Source organism: Hyla sarda, chromosome 3 (assembly GCF_029499605.1).
Source record: "Hyla sarda isolate aHylSar1 chromosome 3, aHylSar1.hap1, whole genome shotgun sequence".
Lineage (NCBI taxonomy): Eukaryota > Metazoa > Chordata > Amphibia > Anura > Hylidae > Hyla > Hyla sarda.
Genome location: NC_079191.1, coordinates 397,995,140 through 398,011,925, shown reverse-complemented (window position 1 = coordinate 398,011,925; position 16,786 = coordinate 397,995,140). Strand labels below are relative to the sequence as shown.

The following is a 16,786-nucleotide window of genomic DNA, read 5'->3' as shown; positions in this document are numbered from 1 at the left end:
AGAAGGGCAGAGATTTAGCACAGTAGGGCGTGATATGGGCAGGCTTTAGGGTGTACATTATGTTACAGACTTGAGAGGAAGTACTTTTTTCCAGAGTGAAGAGGATGATGGGAGCTCAGGCTCCATAACCAGGAAGTGCTGCTATTTTCACAGGGGCATAGCATACAAACGGGATGAGGCAGACATATAATGAAAAGTGCTGTGGCATCATGGAGTCAAGGTCTAACCTGTGGCAGATACTTATTTTCAGATTTTTCACTATTGGATATCTCCTTTAATCAACCCCAGCTTATGTACCCTCACTTACTGGTAATTCCTCGTTTTAAGGTTAAATAATTGCAATCCCAGATCCCTATCACAAACTGGTTTCAGTGTGCAACACGCACCTGTCCTTGAAAGATAGAGACACGCTAATCCATTCAGTGGAGCGCGGCTGCGGCCCAGGACATCTGAGGCCATAACACACCTGTTATTGCTCGATCTCACAATTGATCAGGCAAGGTAAGGGGTTATTAAAGCCTCTTGGGTACTGCTGAGGCCTACTCCTGACTGCTCCTGGTGCAATGTATGGGGTAATTAACCCCTTAAGGACCAGGCCATTTTACACCTTAAGGACCAGAGCGTTTTTTGCAATTCTGACCACTATCACTTTAAACATTAATAACTCTGGAATGCTTTTAGTTATCATTCTGATTCTGAGATTGTTTTTTCGTGACATATTCTACTTTAACTTAGTGGTAAAAATTTTTGGTAACTTGCATCCTTTCTTGGTGAAAAATCCCCAAATTTGATGAAAAATTTGAAAATTTTGCATTTTTCTAACTTTGAAGCTCTCTGCTTGTAAGGAAAATGGATATTCCAAATAATTTTTCTTTTATTCACATATACAATATGTCTACGTTATGTTTGCATCATAAAATTGATGAGTTTTTACTTTTCTTCAAAGGGCTTCAAAGTTCCGCAGCAATTTTCCAATTTTTCACAAAATTTTGAAACTCGCTTTTTTTCAGGGACCAGTTCAGGTTTGAAGTGGATTTGAAGGGTCTTCATATTAGAAATACCCCATAAATGACCCCATTATAAAAACTGCACCCCCCAAAGTATTCAAAATGACATTCAGTAAGTGTTTTAACCCTTTAGGGGTTTCACAGGAATAGCAGCAAAGTGAAGGAGAAAATTCACAATCTTCATTTTTTACACTCGCATGTTCTTGTAGACCCAATTTTTGAATTTTTGCAAGGGGTAAAAAGGAGAAAATTTTTACTTGTATTTGAAACCCAATTTCTCTCGAGTAAGCACATACCTCATATGTCTATGTTAATTGTTCGGCGGGCGCAGTAGAGGGCTCAGAAGGGAAGGAGCGACAAATGGTTTTTGGGGGGCATGTCACCTTTAGGAAGCCCCTATGGTGCCAGAACAGCAAAAAAAAAAACATGGCATACCATTTTGGAAACTAGACCCCTCAGGGAACGTAACAATCGGTAAAGTGAACCTTAATACCCCACAGGTGATTCACGACTTTTGCATATGTAAAAAAAAAAAATGTTTTACCTAAAATGCTTGGTTTCCCAAAAATGTTACATTTTTAAAAAGGATAATAGCAGAAAATACCCCCCAAAATTTGAAGCCCAATTTCTCCCGATTCAGAAAACACCCCATATGGGGGTGAGAAGTGCTCTACTGGCGCACTACAGGTCTCAGAAGAGAAGGAGTCACATTTGGCTTTTTGAAAGCAAATTTTGCTCTGGGGGCATGCCGCATTTAGGAAGCCCCTATGGTACAAGAACCGCAAAAAAAAAACACATGGCATACCATTTTGGAAACCAGACCCCTCGGGGAACGTAAAAAGGGGTAAAGTGAACCTTAATACCCTACAGGTGTTTCACGACTTTTGCATATGTTAAAAAAAAAAAAAAATTTACCTAAAATGCTTGGTTTCCCAAAATGTTTACATTTTTAAAAAGGGTAATAGCAGAAAATACCCCCCAAAATTTGAAGCCCAATTTCTCCCGATTCAGAAAACACCCCATATGGGGGTGAGAAGTGCTCTGCTGGCGCACTACAGGTCTCAGAAGAGAAGGAGTCACATTTGGCTTTTTGAAAGCAAATTTTGCTCTGGGGGCATGCCGCATTTAGGAAGCCCCTATGGTGCCAGAACCGCAAAAAAAAACCACATGGCATACCATTTTGGAAACCAGACCCCTCGGGGAATGTAAAAAGGGGTAAAATGAACCTTAATACCCTACAGGTGTTTCACGACTTTTGCATATGTTTAAAAAAAAATTTTTTTTTTACCTAAAATGCTTGGTTTCCCAAAATTTTACATTTTTAAAAAGGGTAATAGCAGAAAATACCCCCCAAAATTTGAAGCCCAATTTCTCCCGATTCAGAAAACACCCCATATGGGGGTGAGAAGTGCTCTGCTGGCGCACTACAGGTCTCAGAACAGAAGGAGTCACATTTGGCTTTTTGAAAGCAAATTTTGCTCTGTTGGCATGCCGCATTTAGGAAGCCCCTATGGTGCCAGAACAGCAAAAAAAAAAAACACATGGCATACCATTTTGGAAACTAGACCCCTCGGGGAACGTAACAAGGGGTAATGTGAACCTTAATACCCCACAGGTGATTCACAACTTTTGCATATGTAAAAAAAAAAAAAAAATTTTACCTAAAATGTTGGTTTCCCAAAAATTTTTGATTTTTAAAAAGGGTAATAGCAGAAAATACCCCCCATAATTTGTAACACAATTTCTCCCGAGTAAGGCGATACCCCATATGTGACCCTAAACTGTTGCCTTGAAATACGACAGGGCTCCAAAATGAGAGCGCCATGCGCATTTGAGGCCTAAATTAGGGATTGCATAGGGGTGGACATAGGGGTATTCTATGCCAGTGATTCCCAAATAGGGTGCCTCCAGCTGTTGTAAAAGTCCCAGCATGCCTGGACAGTCAGTGGCTATCTGGTAATACTGGGAGTAGTTGTTTTGCAACAGCTGGAGGCTCCGTTTTGGAAACAGTGGCGTACCAGACGTTTTTCATTTTTATTGGGGAGGGGAGGGGGGCTGTGTAGGGGTATGTGTATATGTAGTGTTTTTTACTTTTTATTTTATTTTGTGTTAGTGTAGTGTAGTGTTTTTAGGGTACAGTCGCACGGGCGGGGGGTTCACAGTAGTTTCTCGCTGGCAGTTTGAGCAGCGGCAGAAAATTTGCCTCAGCTCAAACTTGCAGCCGGATACTTACTGTAATCCTCCGCCCATGTGAGTGTACCCTGTACGTTCACATTGGGGGGGGGGGGGGGGAACATCCAGCTGTTGCAAATCTACAACTCCCAGCATGAAGGGTCTATAAGTGCATGCTGGGAGTTGTAGTTTTGCAACAGCTGGAGGCTCCATTTTGGAAACGGTGGCGTACCAGACGTTTTTAATTTTTATCGTAGGGGTATGTGTATATGTAGTGTTTTTTTAACTTTTTATTTTATTTTGTGTTAGTGTAGTGTAGTGTTTTTAGGGTACAGTCACATGGGCGGGGGGTTCACAGTAGTTTCTCGCTGGCAGCTTGAGCTGCAGCAGAAAATTTGCTGCAGCTCAAACTTGCAGCCGGATACTTACTGTAATCCTCCGCCCATGTGAGTGTACCCTGTACATTCACATTGGGGGGGGGGGGGGGGGGCACCCAGCTGTTGCAAAACTACAACTCCCAGCATGTACGGTCTATCAGTGCATGCTGGGAGTTGTAGTTTTGCAACAGCTGGAGACACACAGGTTGTGAAACACCGAGTTTGGCAACAAACTCAGTGTTTTGCAACCAGTGTGCCTTCAGCTGTTGCAAAAGCTACAACCCCCAGCATGTACGGACAGCGGAAGGGCATGCTGGGTGTTGTAGTTATGCAACAGCGGGAGGCATACTACTTTGGCAGGGGATGCTGGGGATTGTAGTTATGCAACAGCTGGAGACACACTGGTTTGCTACTTAACTCAGTGTGCCTTCAGCTGTTGCAAAACTACAACTCTCAGCAGTCACCCACAGCCAAGGGCATGCTGGGAGTTGTAGTTATGCAACCAGCAGATGCACCACTACAACTCCCAGCATGCACTTAAGCTGTTTGTGCAAGCTGGGAGTTGTAGTTACACAACAGCTGAAGGTACACTTTTCCATAGAAAGAATGTGCCTCCAGCTGTTGCAAAACCATAAGTCCCAGCATGCCCATAAGTGCATGCTGGGAGTTGTGGTGGTCTGCCTCCTCCTGTTGCATAACTACAGCTCCCAGCATGCCCTTTTTGCATGCTGGGAGCTGTTGCTAAGCAACAGCAGGAGGCTGTCACTCACCTCCTGCTGCTGCTTGATCGCCGCACAGGTCAGTCCCGCCGCCGCCGCCGTCGCTCCTGGGGCCCCGATCCCAACATTAACGCCGGGGATCGGGGTCCCCAGCACCAGGGGTGCACGTCCCGCACCCACTCACGTCCTCCAGAATAGGGGCGGAGCGGGTGCGGGAGTGACACCCGCAGCAGGCGCCCTGATTGGTCGGCCGACGAATCAGGGCGATCGTAAGGTGGCACCAGTGCCACCTCACCCCTGCAGGCTCTGGCTGTTCGGGGCCGTCTCTGACGGCCCCGATCAGCCAGTAATTCCGGGTCACCGGGTCACTGGAGACCCGATTGACCCGGAATCGCCGCAGATCGCTGGACTGAATTGTCCAGCGATCTGCGGCCATCGCCGACATGAGAGGACATAATGACCCCCCTGGGCGATATGCCGCGATGCCTGCTGAACGATTTCAGCAGGCATCGGGCACCGGCTCCCCTCCGGCTAGCGGCAGGGGGCCGGGAAAGGACAGGACGTACTCCTACGTCCTCGGTCCTTAAGGACTCGGAAACGGGGGCGTAGGAGTACGTCCATTGTCCTTAAGGAGTTAAACACTCTTGGGGAGTGTTATTGTTAAATTTACTGATAATTTTATCAGTAATAAAATTTAATTTTGAAGAATGCTAACCGTTACACAACGGAACGCTTGCTGCGTGTGATTTTTTAATGAAGAAAATATATATATGGAGAGGGATTAACTATGCTTAATCATTTTTGGCGTTTAGAATCCTTGTGGTCCTTGTGATCTGATCTTTTGGAGACAGATGCGCTTACACACATGTAATAATTTTTTTAACCAAATTTCAAACATTGTGTGGTTTATTATTTTTGAGAAGAATGTCTTTGGGTGGTCCACCATCCTGCATTATAGAGTCTTCTGAACTGCTGTATATGCACTTGTTTTTAAAAAACAGGTATTTTGTCAGACAATTTCAATAAAATTTTGCGTTTTTTTGGGGTGGAATGTGAAGCCCGGGTGTGTACTGGTGCATCAGCCAACTCCAGGCTGTGTCCTTCATGCAATATATGGGTTCCTGATGCCGCAGAGGTGGGGCCTGGGTCTGGAAATGTCTAATTTTTTGATAGCGGGTGCTACCTATGAGAAATCTTTGTCAAAAAATTCATATATTGTGTTTGTTTTTTTTGGGGGGGGGGGGGGGATTGTGAAGCCCTGGTGTGTAGTGTACTAGTGCATCAGCCAACTCCACACTGTGCCATTCAACCACTAAATGGTCTCCTCTTGCTGCCAACATGTCCACGCTGTGTCATTCAGCCACTATATGGTGTCCTCATGTTGCCAACACCTCCACGCTATGTCATGCTATGTCTCCTGACACTGATGCCACCACCAGGCTCTGTCATTGTGCTGCTGTGCGGCAGTGATTCTAAGAGCGTTGCTGGTAATCTGCATGTTATTCTGAATAACAGTATTATTTCACTACCCCAGCATACTCCATATGCATTTTAGGACACAGCAAAGTTTTCTATACCCCTATAGAGGCTGTATGTAGGCTAGAAATAGCCTTTTTTAATATCGATTCGCCGCAAACAAATTTGGATCGAAACAAACTTTTCGAGAAAATTCGGCGAATCGGCCGAATCGAATTTTTGAAAAGTTTGCTCATCTCTAGTATGCTGCTATGGATTTTTATGGCACAAATCTACCGAAAAAAATCTGCAGCTAATCCATCTTGTGTGAAGTCACCTTAAAGCGCTAGTCCGGTGGAAAGCAAATGTTTTCAAATCAATTGGTGGCAATTATGCAGATTTGTAACTTACTTCTGCTGTATATAAAAATCTTAATCCTTCCAGTATTTTTTAGCTGCTGTATGCTCTAGGGGAAGTTGTGTAATTATTTCCAGTCTGATCACAGTGCTTTCTGCTGCCACCTCTGTCCCTGTTGGGAACTGTCCAAAAAATGAGAAAATCCACATAGCAAACCTGTCTTGCTCCGGAGAGTTCCCAACACCGACAGAGGTATCAGCAGAGAGCACTATGGAAAGACTGGAAAGAACTACACAACTTCCTGTGGAGCATACAGCAACTGATAAGTACTGGAAGGATTATCCAATAGAAGTCATTTAAAATCTGTATAACTTTCTGGAACCAGTTGAATTGAAAAGATTTGTTCTCCATGGAGAAAACCCTTTAAGAGTATGTTCACACAGGCACAATACATGCTGCCCACAACTCAGAGAAAGCCATGCAGAAGCGCTTCACATGGGCAAATACCGTAAGGGTACGTTCACACGAGCAGATCCCCAGAGCGTATTACGCTGCGGATCCGCCGCTGAAGGACCGCTGTATGCTGTCTTTACAGGTGCCTGCTCGGAGCGGCAATATACTGCTACAAGCAGACACACTGAAGCGATGTGCAAGTAACTGCGCATGCGTGGTGTACTCTCACACATCGCAGCAGCTCCCCCCGCTCTATGAGCTAGGCCAAGATCTGCCGCGATGTGCGAGTATACTGCGCATGTGCACGGCAGTGTGTCTGCTCATATCGACAGATTGCCTCTCCGAGCAGGCACCTGTAAAGACAGCATACAGCGGTTCTTCAGTGGCAGATCCGCAGTGTAATACGCGCTGGGATCCGCTCGTGTGAACGTACCTTAAGGCTGGGTTCACGTGCAGTATTTGCTCATTATTTTTACAGTTTTTCTCTTAGTTTCATCCTAGTTTTCACAAAAAAACTGACCAAATGCTATGTGTGAACCAAGCCTTACAGGAGCACAAATAGAATGATGAATATTTTTCTATCTTTGACTGTGTTTTCTTTTAACCCTTGCCGACCTGATACATGATAACAGAATTAAGCCTATTAAAAGGATCACACATGGACCATTGGAGGAGCGTATGACTTACAAATTTACATTTTTCAACAAAAGCGATCAATAGGTTTAGTTCCATTACAGTCACTAACAGCTTCTTCACTTAATCCTTTCCTCAACGCGTGAGACATATTCAATATAGGTCAATACTTTCACCGAATAATTTCCAGTAAAAACACTTACATTTTTAAGATGTCTAGGTGAAAATTCTGAAATACCTCAGATGGTATAACTTTAAAGGAGAATTGGGATAATGACCTGCAAGAAAGGAGACAGCATTTTCAATAAGTGTCTTTAACAATTTACACGCTTTAAAATGTAAAGTACTGAATATGCTTGTTGGATATTTGAGCTGGTACTTCTTCACGTCCTAATGTCCTTGGTGAAGAGATAGAAATTCTGCATTTTGTTTACTTAAAACCCTGAGGGAATTGTTCTCCGCTAATGAAGTGATGTTCAGTGCAGCTGTAAATAATCAAAAATACAGTACATACAGGATTGGACAAAAAAAAAAAAAAAACATAAAACTACGCAATTTTATATTGAACTCTTCCTAAAACGCCATCACCGGTAAGTAATACCAGGTAACACCACTGGGAACATCACATGTTTTTTTTCATCTTGTAACTTATATGACCATTGAAAAAAATGTATTACGCTATTCTTAAAATCTGTTTGTTTTAGGGGTGTGAAGTGTCAGACCTGACAGAGTTTTAAAGAGAAATGAGTGTGGATGTGCCCATGGTAGCGATGTTTGTGACTTAACTCCTCTGTTCTAGCAATCAATGCCTGGGCACTCACTTATTGAATCCTATGAAATGTTTCTGTTAGGCTAGGTTTTAAGTTCACATAGTGTAGAATTCAGCTAGAGATGAGCGAAAAAACTTCCCCTGTAAGGCCCTACTCTTGCATTATTAATTTTTGGAAAGTGTTAATCGCCCTAAAAAGGGCGGCCCCACACAGGAACCTCTATTAACCCTGATTAACACCTACAAACCCTGCCATTTCCCAAGGTTTTTTAGTTGGAAATAGGGATTGGTTCCTGTGCGGGGCCGCCCTTTTCAAGGCAAGTAACACTTTCCTCTAAAAGGTGGGGGGGGGAACAACGTATTGTCCATTGTAGAAGGAGGGGTTAAAAACTTCCCCTGTAAGGCCCTACTCTCGTCCTATTAATTCCCATCTTGGCAAGTGTAACTCACCCTAAAAAGGGTGGCCCTACACAGGAAACTCTCTATTTCCACCTAAAAACCCTGTGAAATGGCAGTGTTTGTAGGGGGAAATAGGGAGAGGTTCCTGCGTGTTGCGGCCTTTTTTAGGGCAAGTGACACTTGCCAAGAAGAGAATTAATAATGCGAGATGTAGGGCCTTACAGGGGAAGTTTTTACCCCCCACCGGTCACAATGGACGTTGTTCCCTTCCACCTTTTAGAGGTTTTTTTGCACACCTATCCTTTTGTTTGATAAAAAAATAATAATTGGGTACTTATATTTTATTTTAATCCTAAGAATATTATTAAAATTTAAGCTTTACTTAATGTATATCCTCAGTACGTACTTGTGGTCTGATGCGGAGGAATGTCTGTAACTGGGGAGCAGCACCTTAAACATGTTTTGCACTATCTATATTTGTGAAGTGTTGGTGTGGCACCATGGTCAATCTACTCTGATGCATCAGGCATTGGTGGGTGGAAATCCTGGCTGATCAATGAAATCCTGGCTGATCCATGATTCATCTTCACAAAGGTCGGTCTCTCCCTATGTTTGGTGGGTTACTATGGCCTCCACCGCACTAAACACCCGCTCTGATGGTACACTACTGGCCGGGCAGGACAGCTTTTCCAGGGCAAACTCTGCTAGTTGCGGCCACAAATCAAGTTTGGCTGCCCAGAAGTCCAGTGGATCTTCATGGTGTGTTGGAATGGTCATGTCAAGGTATGCCACCACCTGCTGGTTCAGGTCCTGCTCCAGGTCTACCTGCTGCTGATGAGTTGCTTCACTATGCGGGTGAAGAAAGCTAGTCATCAGCGACTGTAGACTCAGGCTGCTGCTGATGGAGCTGGTACTGCTTCCGCCACCTCACCCCTCCCCAGCAGCCATGGCAGTGGAAGGTGAGTGCAGGAGCACATTCAGCTTCTGCGTCATTGGATGAGTGGGCGCATTCTGTTGTCTCTTGGACATGGCTTCAGTGATGGATTGCTGTCAAAATGATTGACTCAAAGTAGGAGAAGCAGGAGCATCTGGAGCGACGATGGGTATGACACATAGCTCCCTTTAGGCTGAGGTGGTGGAGCTTTGTCTGGCTGAAACAGGGAGAGGTGTGCCACTGGGTGATGCAGCAGGCTTGACTACCACATCAGAGCCATGATTCTCCCAGGCTGCTTTATGGTAACGCTGCATATGTTGATGAAGGGTTGTGGTGCCAACTTTGGGACCCTGGCCACGCTTCACCCTCTGCTGACACATCTTGCATGTGGCCAGGTTAACATCCTCCGGATGCTTGACTCCAGTAACCCCTGTTCCACTACCTCCCAGGAAGGTAGGCTGCCACGAAGCAGGCAGGCTACTCCGGGCACATTTGGCTCCAGACTTTCCACTTCTGCAACCATGCTGACCGCCAAATATGCTATCACCTTGCTGGCTCAGCTGCTGCCTCACGGGCAACCTGCTACCCTCTTTTCCTGATGATGATGAAGCCCCTTCTGCACCCAGCTCCCAAGTGCCATCGGCTTCATCATCATCGAGTTGTGTCTGCACGTCACTGATGTCCTCCTCAGTTTTCTCAAAAGTGTCTGCTTCAGGAGCCTGAACGCTCGCAACACCACCTCCCACACCACTCTCCTCATCACTACTTGCCCGCCTAGCAGAGGAAGTGTCGGATGTCTCCTCCACTTCTTTGTTGGGCAGTAGCTGCTGACTGTCCTCTAGTAGATTGTCCTCACTGTTGACTGGGTGTGTCAGATGTCACTTGTGATGAAGTGGATGACCACGTTAACCAATCGATGATGGCAGATGGGTTACTGGTCGAGACATGACTAGCTGATACCAGGAGCTCATGCTTCTTGCTGCGACTCCTGCTGCCACTCGCCTTTGCCACTTCTCTGTGCACGTCCTGGCACTTCTCTGCCTGACATACTTAGTGTGTATATGAGGGGAGGACAATGCACTCCAGTACCCTTAAAACAGTATTTGTCTACAACACCCAGAAGGTGTGTACTTTTGGCTGGCCTTTCACGGTATCGAGGCCCTAAAGAATTTAACAGGAACACAATAGTACACCACTTAGATGTACGTATGTGGTATGCACTTATGAGGGGAGGACAATGCGCTCCACTACGCTTAAAACAGTATTTGTCTATAACACCAGCAGGTGTGTAATTTTGCCTGGCCTTTCACAGTATCTAGGCCCTTATGACTTTAACAGGAACAAAATAGTACACCACTCTCTTTCCCTATCTTTTGTTGCTAGTTCTGAAATTTTACTTTGCTTCTATCTAGGTTTTAACTCACTCACTCATGCCTGGTTAACCCATTGTCTGTTCTTGTACCTCTTCCGTCTGTGTGTTGCGGACCTTGCCTGTCTGACTTTCCCTGATGCCCTGTAGGGACCATCTTCCAGTGTAGGGACCATCTTCCCGTTAGGGGCTACTGTTTAGGAAGTAATAGGTAGTAGTAGGTAAGGAGAGTGATTTAGGGTGAGATTTAGGCTTTCATGGCTACCTGCTACCTAACATGGATGTGACTTCAATATTGTACTGTAAATGTGAGTCCTGTTTTGACGTTGGGTCTTTGATTGAAGAACACTATGTTGCTTGCAGTTCAGGTGTCGGGCCAGGATTTTATCCATAATACAGATGCAAACATGCATCTTTGAAAGTGGCTTACTAAGTCTGCTTTGTCCTCCAATAAGGTACTGATTCAGTGTGTTTTCACAAGTCTGAGGGGTGAATACTTTTATAGTTAGTGTAGCATTATTATCCGGTAAAAGCAATGTTTACATTGGAAAGTTATGTCGGTTTCGGGTGGACAAAGTTACAGATTAAATTTCAGCCTGTACTTCTCTGTTAACTCTACGGCCATTAAGATCGGAGTATGAAAGGTCATGTGCATTGTTACAAAGAGCGTTTTAATATAACGCTGGGCTGTGTAGCGATGATGGAAATCTCACAGGATAACTCAGGTCACCGATCAAAGAAAAGGAGACAAAATAACTGTAGCAGGAGCAAGAAAAAAATTTGGCATGTGAATAAAGTATGATCTGATCTGTAATGTGAGCTAAACAATACAAGCAGCCAGGGACTACTATCTCTGGCAGCTCTTTGAAACTGTTTGTCGACTGGGTTGACACGAGGAAAGCGCTATACTGTACATATACATATACTGTTCATATCTTGCATATCCATTGAAAAAGCAGCAAAAAAGTGTTTTAACGTAAAGTATATAATAAAGATAAGTGAAGTAGCTTTATTGGCTAACATAGATTATATAGATTGCAAGCTTTCAAGAGCTCTATTATCAAGAGAACATAAAACAACACTGCGCTCCAATAACAGACTAAAGGTATTGTTACGCCGAGCGCTCCGGGTCCCCGTTCCTCCCCGGAGCGCTCGCCTCATCCTCGTTGCTGCAGCGCCCCGGTCAGATCCACTGACCGGGTGCGCTGCGGTACCGCCTCCAGCCGGGATGCGATTCGCGATGCGGGTGGCGCCCGCTCGCGATGCGCACCCCGGCTCCCGTACCTGACTCGCTCTCCGTCGGTCCTGTCCCGGCGCGCGCGGCCCCGCTCCCTAGGGCGCGCGCGCGCCGGGTCTCTGCGATTTAAAGGGCCACTGCGCCGCTGATTGGCGCAGTGGTTCTAATTAGTGTGTTCACCTGTGCACTGCATATATATACCTCACTTCCCCTGCACTCCCTCGCCGGATTTTGTTGCCCTTGTGCCTAGTGAAAGCGTTCCCTTGTGTGTTCCTAGCCTGTGTTCCAGACCTCCTGCCGTTGCCCCTGACTAAGATCCTTGCTGCCTGCCCCGACCTTCTGCTACGTCCGACCTTGCTTCTGTCTACTCCCTTGTACCGCGCCTATCTTCAGCAGTCAGAGAGGTTGAGCCGTTGCTAGTGGATACGACCTGGTCACTACCGCCGCAGCAAGACCATCCCGCTTTGCGGCGGGCTCTGGTGAATACCAGTAGTGACTTAGAACCGGTCCACTAGCACGGTCCACGCCAATCCCTCTCTGGCACAGAGGATCCACCTCCTGCCAGCCGGCATCGTGACAGTAGATCCGGCCATGGATTCCGCTGAGGTGCCGCTGTCAAGTCTTGCCGACATTTCCACGATGATCACCCAACGAAATCACCAGCTGGCATACTTGACCACCGTGACACAGCAACTGAAGTCACAGATACAGCAGCTGCTGTCACAGACACAGCAGCTGCAACTGGAACAATCATCTCCTCCGCCGGCTCCTGCAACTCCTCCCCAGCGTCCGTCCGCTCCTAACCCCTGCTTGTCCCTGCCGGACAAATTTGATGGGGACTCTAGACTCTGCTGTGGTCTCCTTTCTGGAAAGGCCTTGTCTTGGGCCACACCACTCTGGGACCGCAATGATCCTGCCACAGCCACAGTCCAGTCCTTCTTCGCTGAGGTCCGTGGTGTCTTCGAGGAGCCTGCCCGAGCTTCTTCTGCCGAGACTGCCCTGCTGAACCTGGCCCAGGGTGTTTCTTCCGTTGGCGAGTACGCCATTCAGTTCCGTGCTCTTGCTTCCGAGTTGTCCTGGAATAGTGAGGTCCTCTGCGCGACCTTTAAAAAAGGCCTATCCAGCAACATTAAAGATGTTCTGGCCGCACGAGAAACTCCTGCTAACCTACATGAACTCATTCATCTTGCCACTCGCATTGACATGCGTTCTTCCGGATGGCGTCTGGAGCTCCGCCTGGATATGGACTTTGTTCGCACGAGGCGTTTTTTCCCCCCGGCTCCTCTCTCCTCTGGTCCTCTGCAATCCGTTCCTGTGCCTCCCGCCGTGGAGGCTATGCAAGTTGACCGGTCTCGCTTGACACCTCAAGAGAGGACACAACGCCGCATGGAGAATCTTTGCCTGTACTATGCCGGTACCGAACACTTCCTGAAGGATTGTCCTATCCGTCCTCCCCGCCTGGAAAGACGTACGCTGACTCCGCACAAAGGTGACACAGTTCTTGATGTCAACTCTGCTTCTCCACGCCTTACTGTGCCTGTGCGGATATCTGCCTCTACCTTCTCCTTCTCTACTATGGCCTTCTTGGATTCCGGATCTGCAGGAAATTTTTTTTTGGCCTCTCTTATCAACAGGTTCAACGTCCCTGTGACCAGTCTCGCCAGACCCCTCTACATCAATTGTGTTAACAATTAAAGATTGGACTGTGCCGTGCGTTACCGCACGGAACCCCTCCTAATGTGCATCGGACCTCATCACGAAAAAATTGAGTTTTTGGTCCTCAGGTTCTTTGGCCCCAAGAAGAGGGGGAGACCCAAGGGGGGGGGGGGGGTACTGTTACGCCGAGCGCTCCGGGTCCCCGTTCCTCCCCGGAGCGCTCGCCTCATCCTCGTTGCTGCAGCGCCCCAGTCAGATCCACTGACCGGGTGCGCTGCGGTACCGCCTCCAGCCGGGATGCGATTCGCGATGCGGGTGGCGCCCGCTCGCGATGCGCACCCCGGCTCCCGTACCTGACTCGCTCTCCGTCGGTCCTGTCCCGGCGCGCGCGGCCCCGCTCCCTAGGGCGCGCGCGCGCCGGGTCTCTGCGATTTAAAGGGCCACTGCGCCGCTGATTGGCGCAGTGGTTCTAATTAGTGTGTTCACCTGTGCACTGCATATATATACCTCACTTCCCCTGCACTCCCTCGCCGGATCTTGTTGCCCTTGTGCCTAGTGAAAGCGTTCCCTTGTGTGTTCCTAGCCTGTGTTCCAGACCTCCTGCCGTTGCCCCTGACTACGATCCTTGCTGCCTGCCCCGACCTTCTGCTACGTCCGACCTTGCTTCTGTCTACTCCCTTGTACCGCGCCTATCTTCAGCAGTCAGAGAGGTTGAGCCGTTGCTAGTGGATACGACCTGGTCACTACTGCCGCAGCAAGACCATCCCGCTTTGCGGCGGGCTCTGGTGAATACCAGTAGTGACTTAGAACCGGTCCACTAGCACGGTCCACGCCAATCCCTCTCTGGCACAGAGGATCCACCTCCTGCCAGCCGGCATCGTGACAGGTATGTTCACACTGAGGAATTGGTGAGCAATTCCGCACAAAAAGAGCACATGTCCACAAGCCCTGCATTGCTATCAATGGTGATGGTGCAGGGCCGTACGGTCCTACCACCAAAGTATTTTGGTGGCATTACTCAATGTGAACATACCCTAAGAGAAATATTCCCACAGCCCCCTATATTCACTTTCAGACAGCCTCCCAATGTTACCATTAAAGCCAATGAGAGTAAAGAGTGTGATAGAAAAATGCACAAAATGACACCTCACCCTGTGCCCACATCCACTCTATATATGGAAGGTGAAGAAATATAGAACTTATTTAATTTGTCCTCACCCATAATTATTTCAGGTTTGGACTGAATCTGTACCTGCAGAAGATAGAGGCCTATATGAGCAGTTGAATGGCACCACAGTATGCAAACCTCTTTATGGCAAAATTGGAAGACTTCCTATTCACTTGCCAAACAAAACCCCTAAGGTACTTTTGCTACATAAATGATATTCTAAGCATCTGGACCGCCAGCATAGAGGAACTTCTCACCTTCCACGAAAATTTGAATGCATTTCACTCCATCATCAACATCACCATCAACCACTGCACAGTAAAACTTAACTTCCCCTACACCATTATTATCATTAGAAACAACTCCATCCACACATCCTTGTATGGCAAACCTTATATGGAAAACAGTAGCTTTCATCCTAAAACATACTAAGAACTCCATCATATACAGCCAGGCCATAAGATCTAACCACATCTGTCCTAATATGACAGACGATGACATACACCTCCAGAAGCTAAGCTAAGACTTAGCTTCTGGAGGTTCCAGAGTCATTGACAACCAGATATGGAAAGTTACCAACATTCCCAGAACAGGTATAAGGAACATCACACAGGAAACCAGGTAACGATGGTGGTAACCTACAACCCCGAAGTTGAGGTTCTGTGCCAAATACCAAAAGAACTTTGAACAACACTGCACACCAATAACAGACTAAGAGAAATATTCCAACAGCCCCCTACATTGGCCTTCAGACAGACATCCAACCAAAAGCAAATGATAGTAAGGAGTGTCCTAAACAAAAATGCACAAAATGGCACCTCACCCTGTCTACATAAAAGGTCTAAAACATGCGCACACATCCACACTATGAAAAGAGCTCCCATACCAAACTACAGCTCCCATCACAACATCCATGGCATATTCTCCTGCAAATCATCCAATGTGATCTCTCATCCTGTGTGCAAAATGCCCAACTGCATTCTGTATAGATGAAACAGGATAACCACTGCACCATTTACACAGAAACAGGACAGACACCAGTGTGAGAACATTTCTGCCAGATTGGACACAGTGTAAGAGATATCAGACTCACTACAGTGGGGCAAAAAAAAGTATTTAGTCAGCCACCAATTGTGCAAGTTCTGCCACTTAAAAAGATGAGAGAGGCCTGTAATTTTCATCATAGGTATACCTCAAATATGAAAGACATAATGATAAAAAAAAAATCCATAAAATCACATTGTCTGATTTTTAAAGAATTTATTAGCAAATTATGATGGAAAATAAGAATTTGGTCAATAATAAATGTTCATCTCAATATTTTATTATATACCCTTTGTTGGCAATGACAGAGGTCAAACGTTTTTTTAAGTTTTTTGTAAGGTTTTCACACACTGTTGCTGGTATTTTGGCCCATTCCTCCATGCAGATCTCCTCTAAAGCAGTGATGTTTTGGGGCTGTCGCTGGGCAACACAGACTTTCAACTCCCTCCAAAGGTTTTCTATGGGGTTGAGATCTGGAGACTGGCTAGGCCACTCCAGGACCTTGAAATGCTTCTTATGAAGCCACTTCTTTGTTTTCCGGGTGACGTGTTTGGCATCATTGTCACGCTGAAAGACCCATCCGTTTTTCATCTTAATTGCTAATAGAAAGAGGTTTTCACTCAAATCTCACGATACATGGCCCCATTCATTCTTTCCTGTGCACAGATCAGCCATCCTGGTCCCTTAGCAGAAAAACAGCCCCGAAGCATGATGTTTGCACCTCCATGCTTCACAGTAGGTATGGTGTTCTTTGGATGCAACTCAGCATTCTTTCTCCTCCAAACACGACGAGTTGAGTTTTTACCAAAAAGTTCTACTTTGGTTTCATCTGACCATATGACATTCTCCCAATCCTCTTCTGGATTATCCAAATCATCCAAATCAAAACTCTCTAGCAAACTTCAGATGGGCCTGGACATGTACTGGTTTAAGCAGGGGCACTGCATGATTTGAGTCCCTGGCGGAGTAGTGTGATACTGATGGTAGCCTTTGTTACTTTGGTCCCACCTATCTGCAGGTCATTCACTAGGATTTAA

At 46.3% G+C, this 16,786-nt stretch overlaps 1 protein-coding gene across 1 annotated transcript in view; it reads right to left on the bottom strand.

The window, feature by feature from the left end:
• The window catches only part of LHCGR (luteinizing hormone/choriogonadotropin receptor), a 266,389-nt gene that overhangs the window by 202,296 nt on the left and 47,307 nt on the right, over nucleotides 1–16,786 (bottom strand). The window contains exon 2 of the mRNA XM_056568064.1: nucleotides 7,377–7,451. Within this exon, the coding sequence (XP_056424039.1) occupies nucleotides 7,377–7,451 (75 nt within the window). The remainder of the gene's footprint in view (nucleotides 1–7,376; nucleotides 7,452–16,786) is intronic.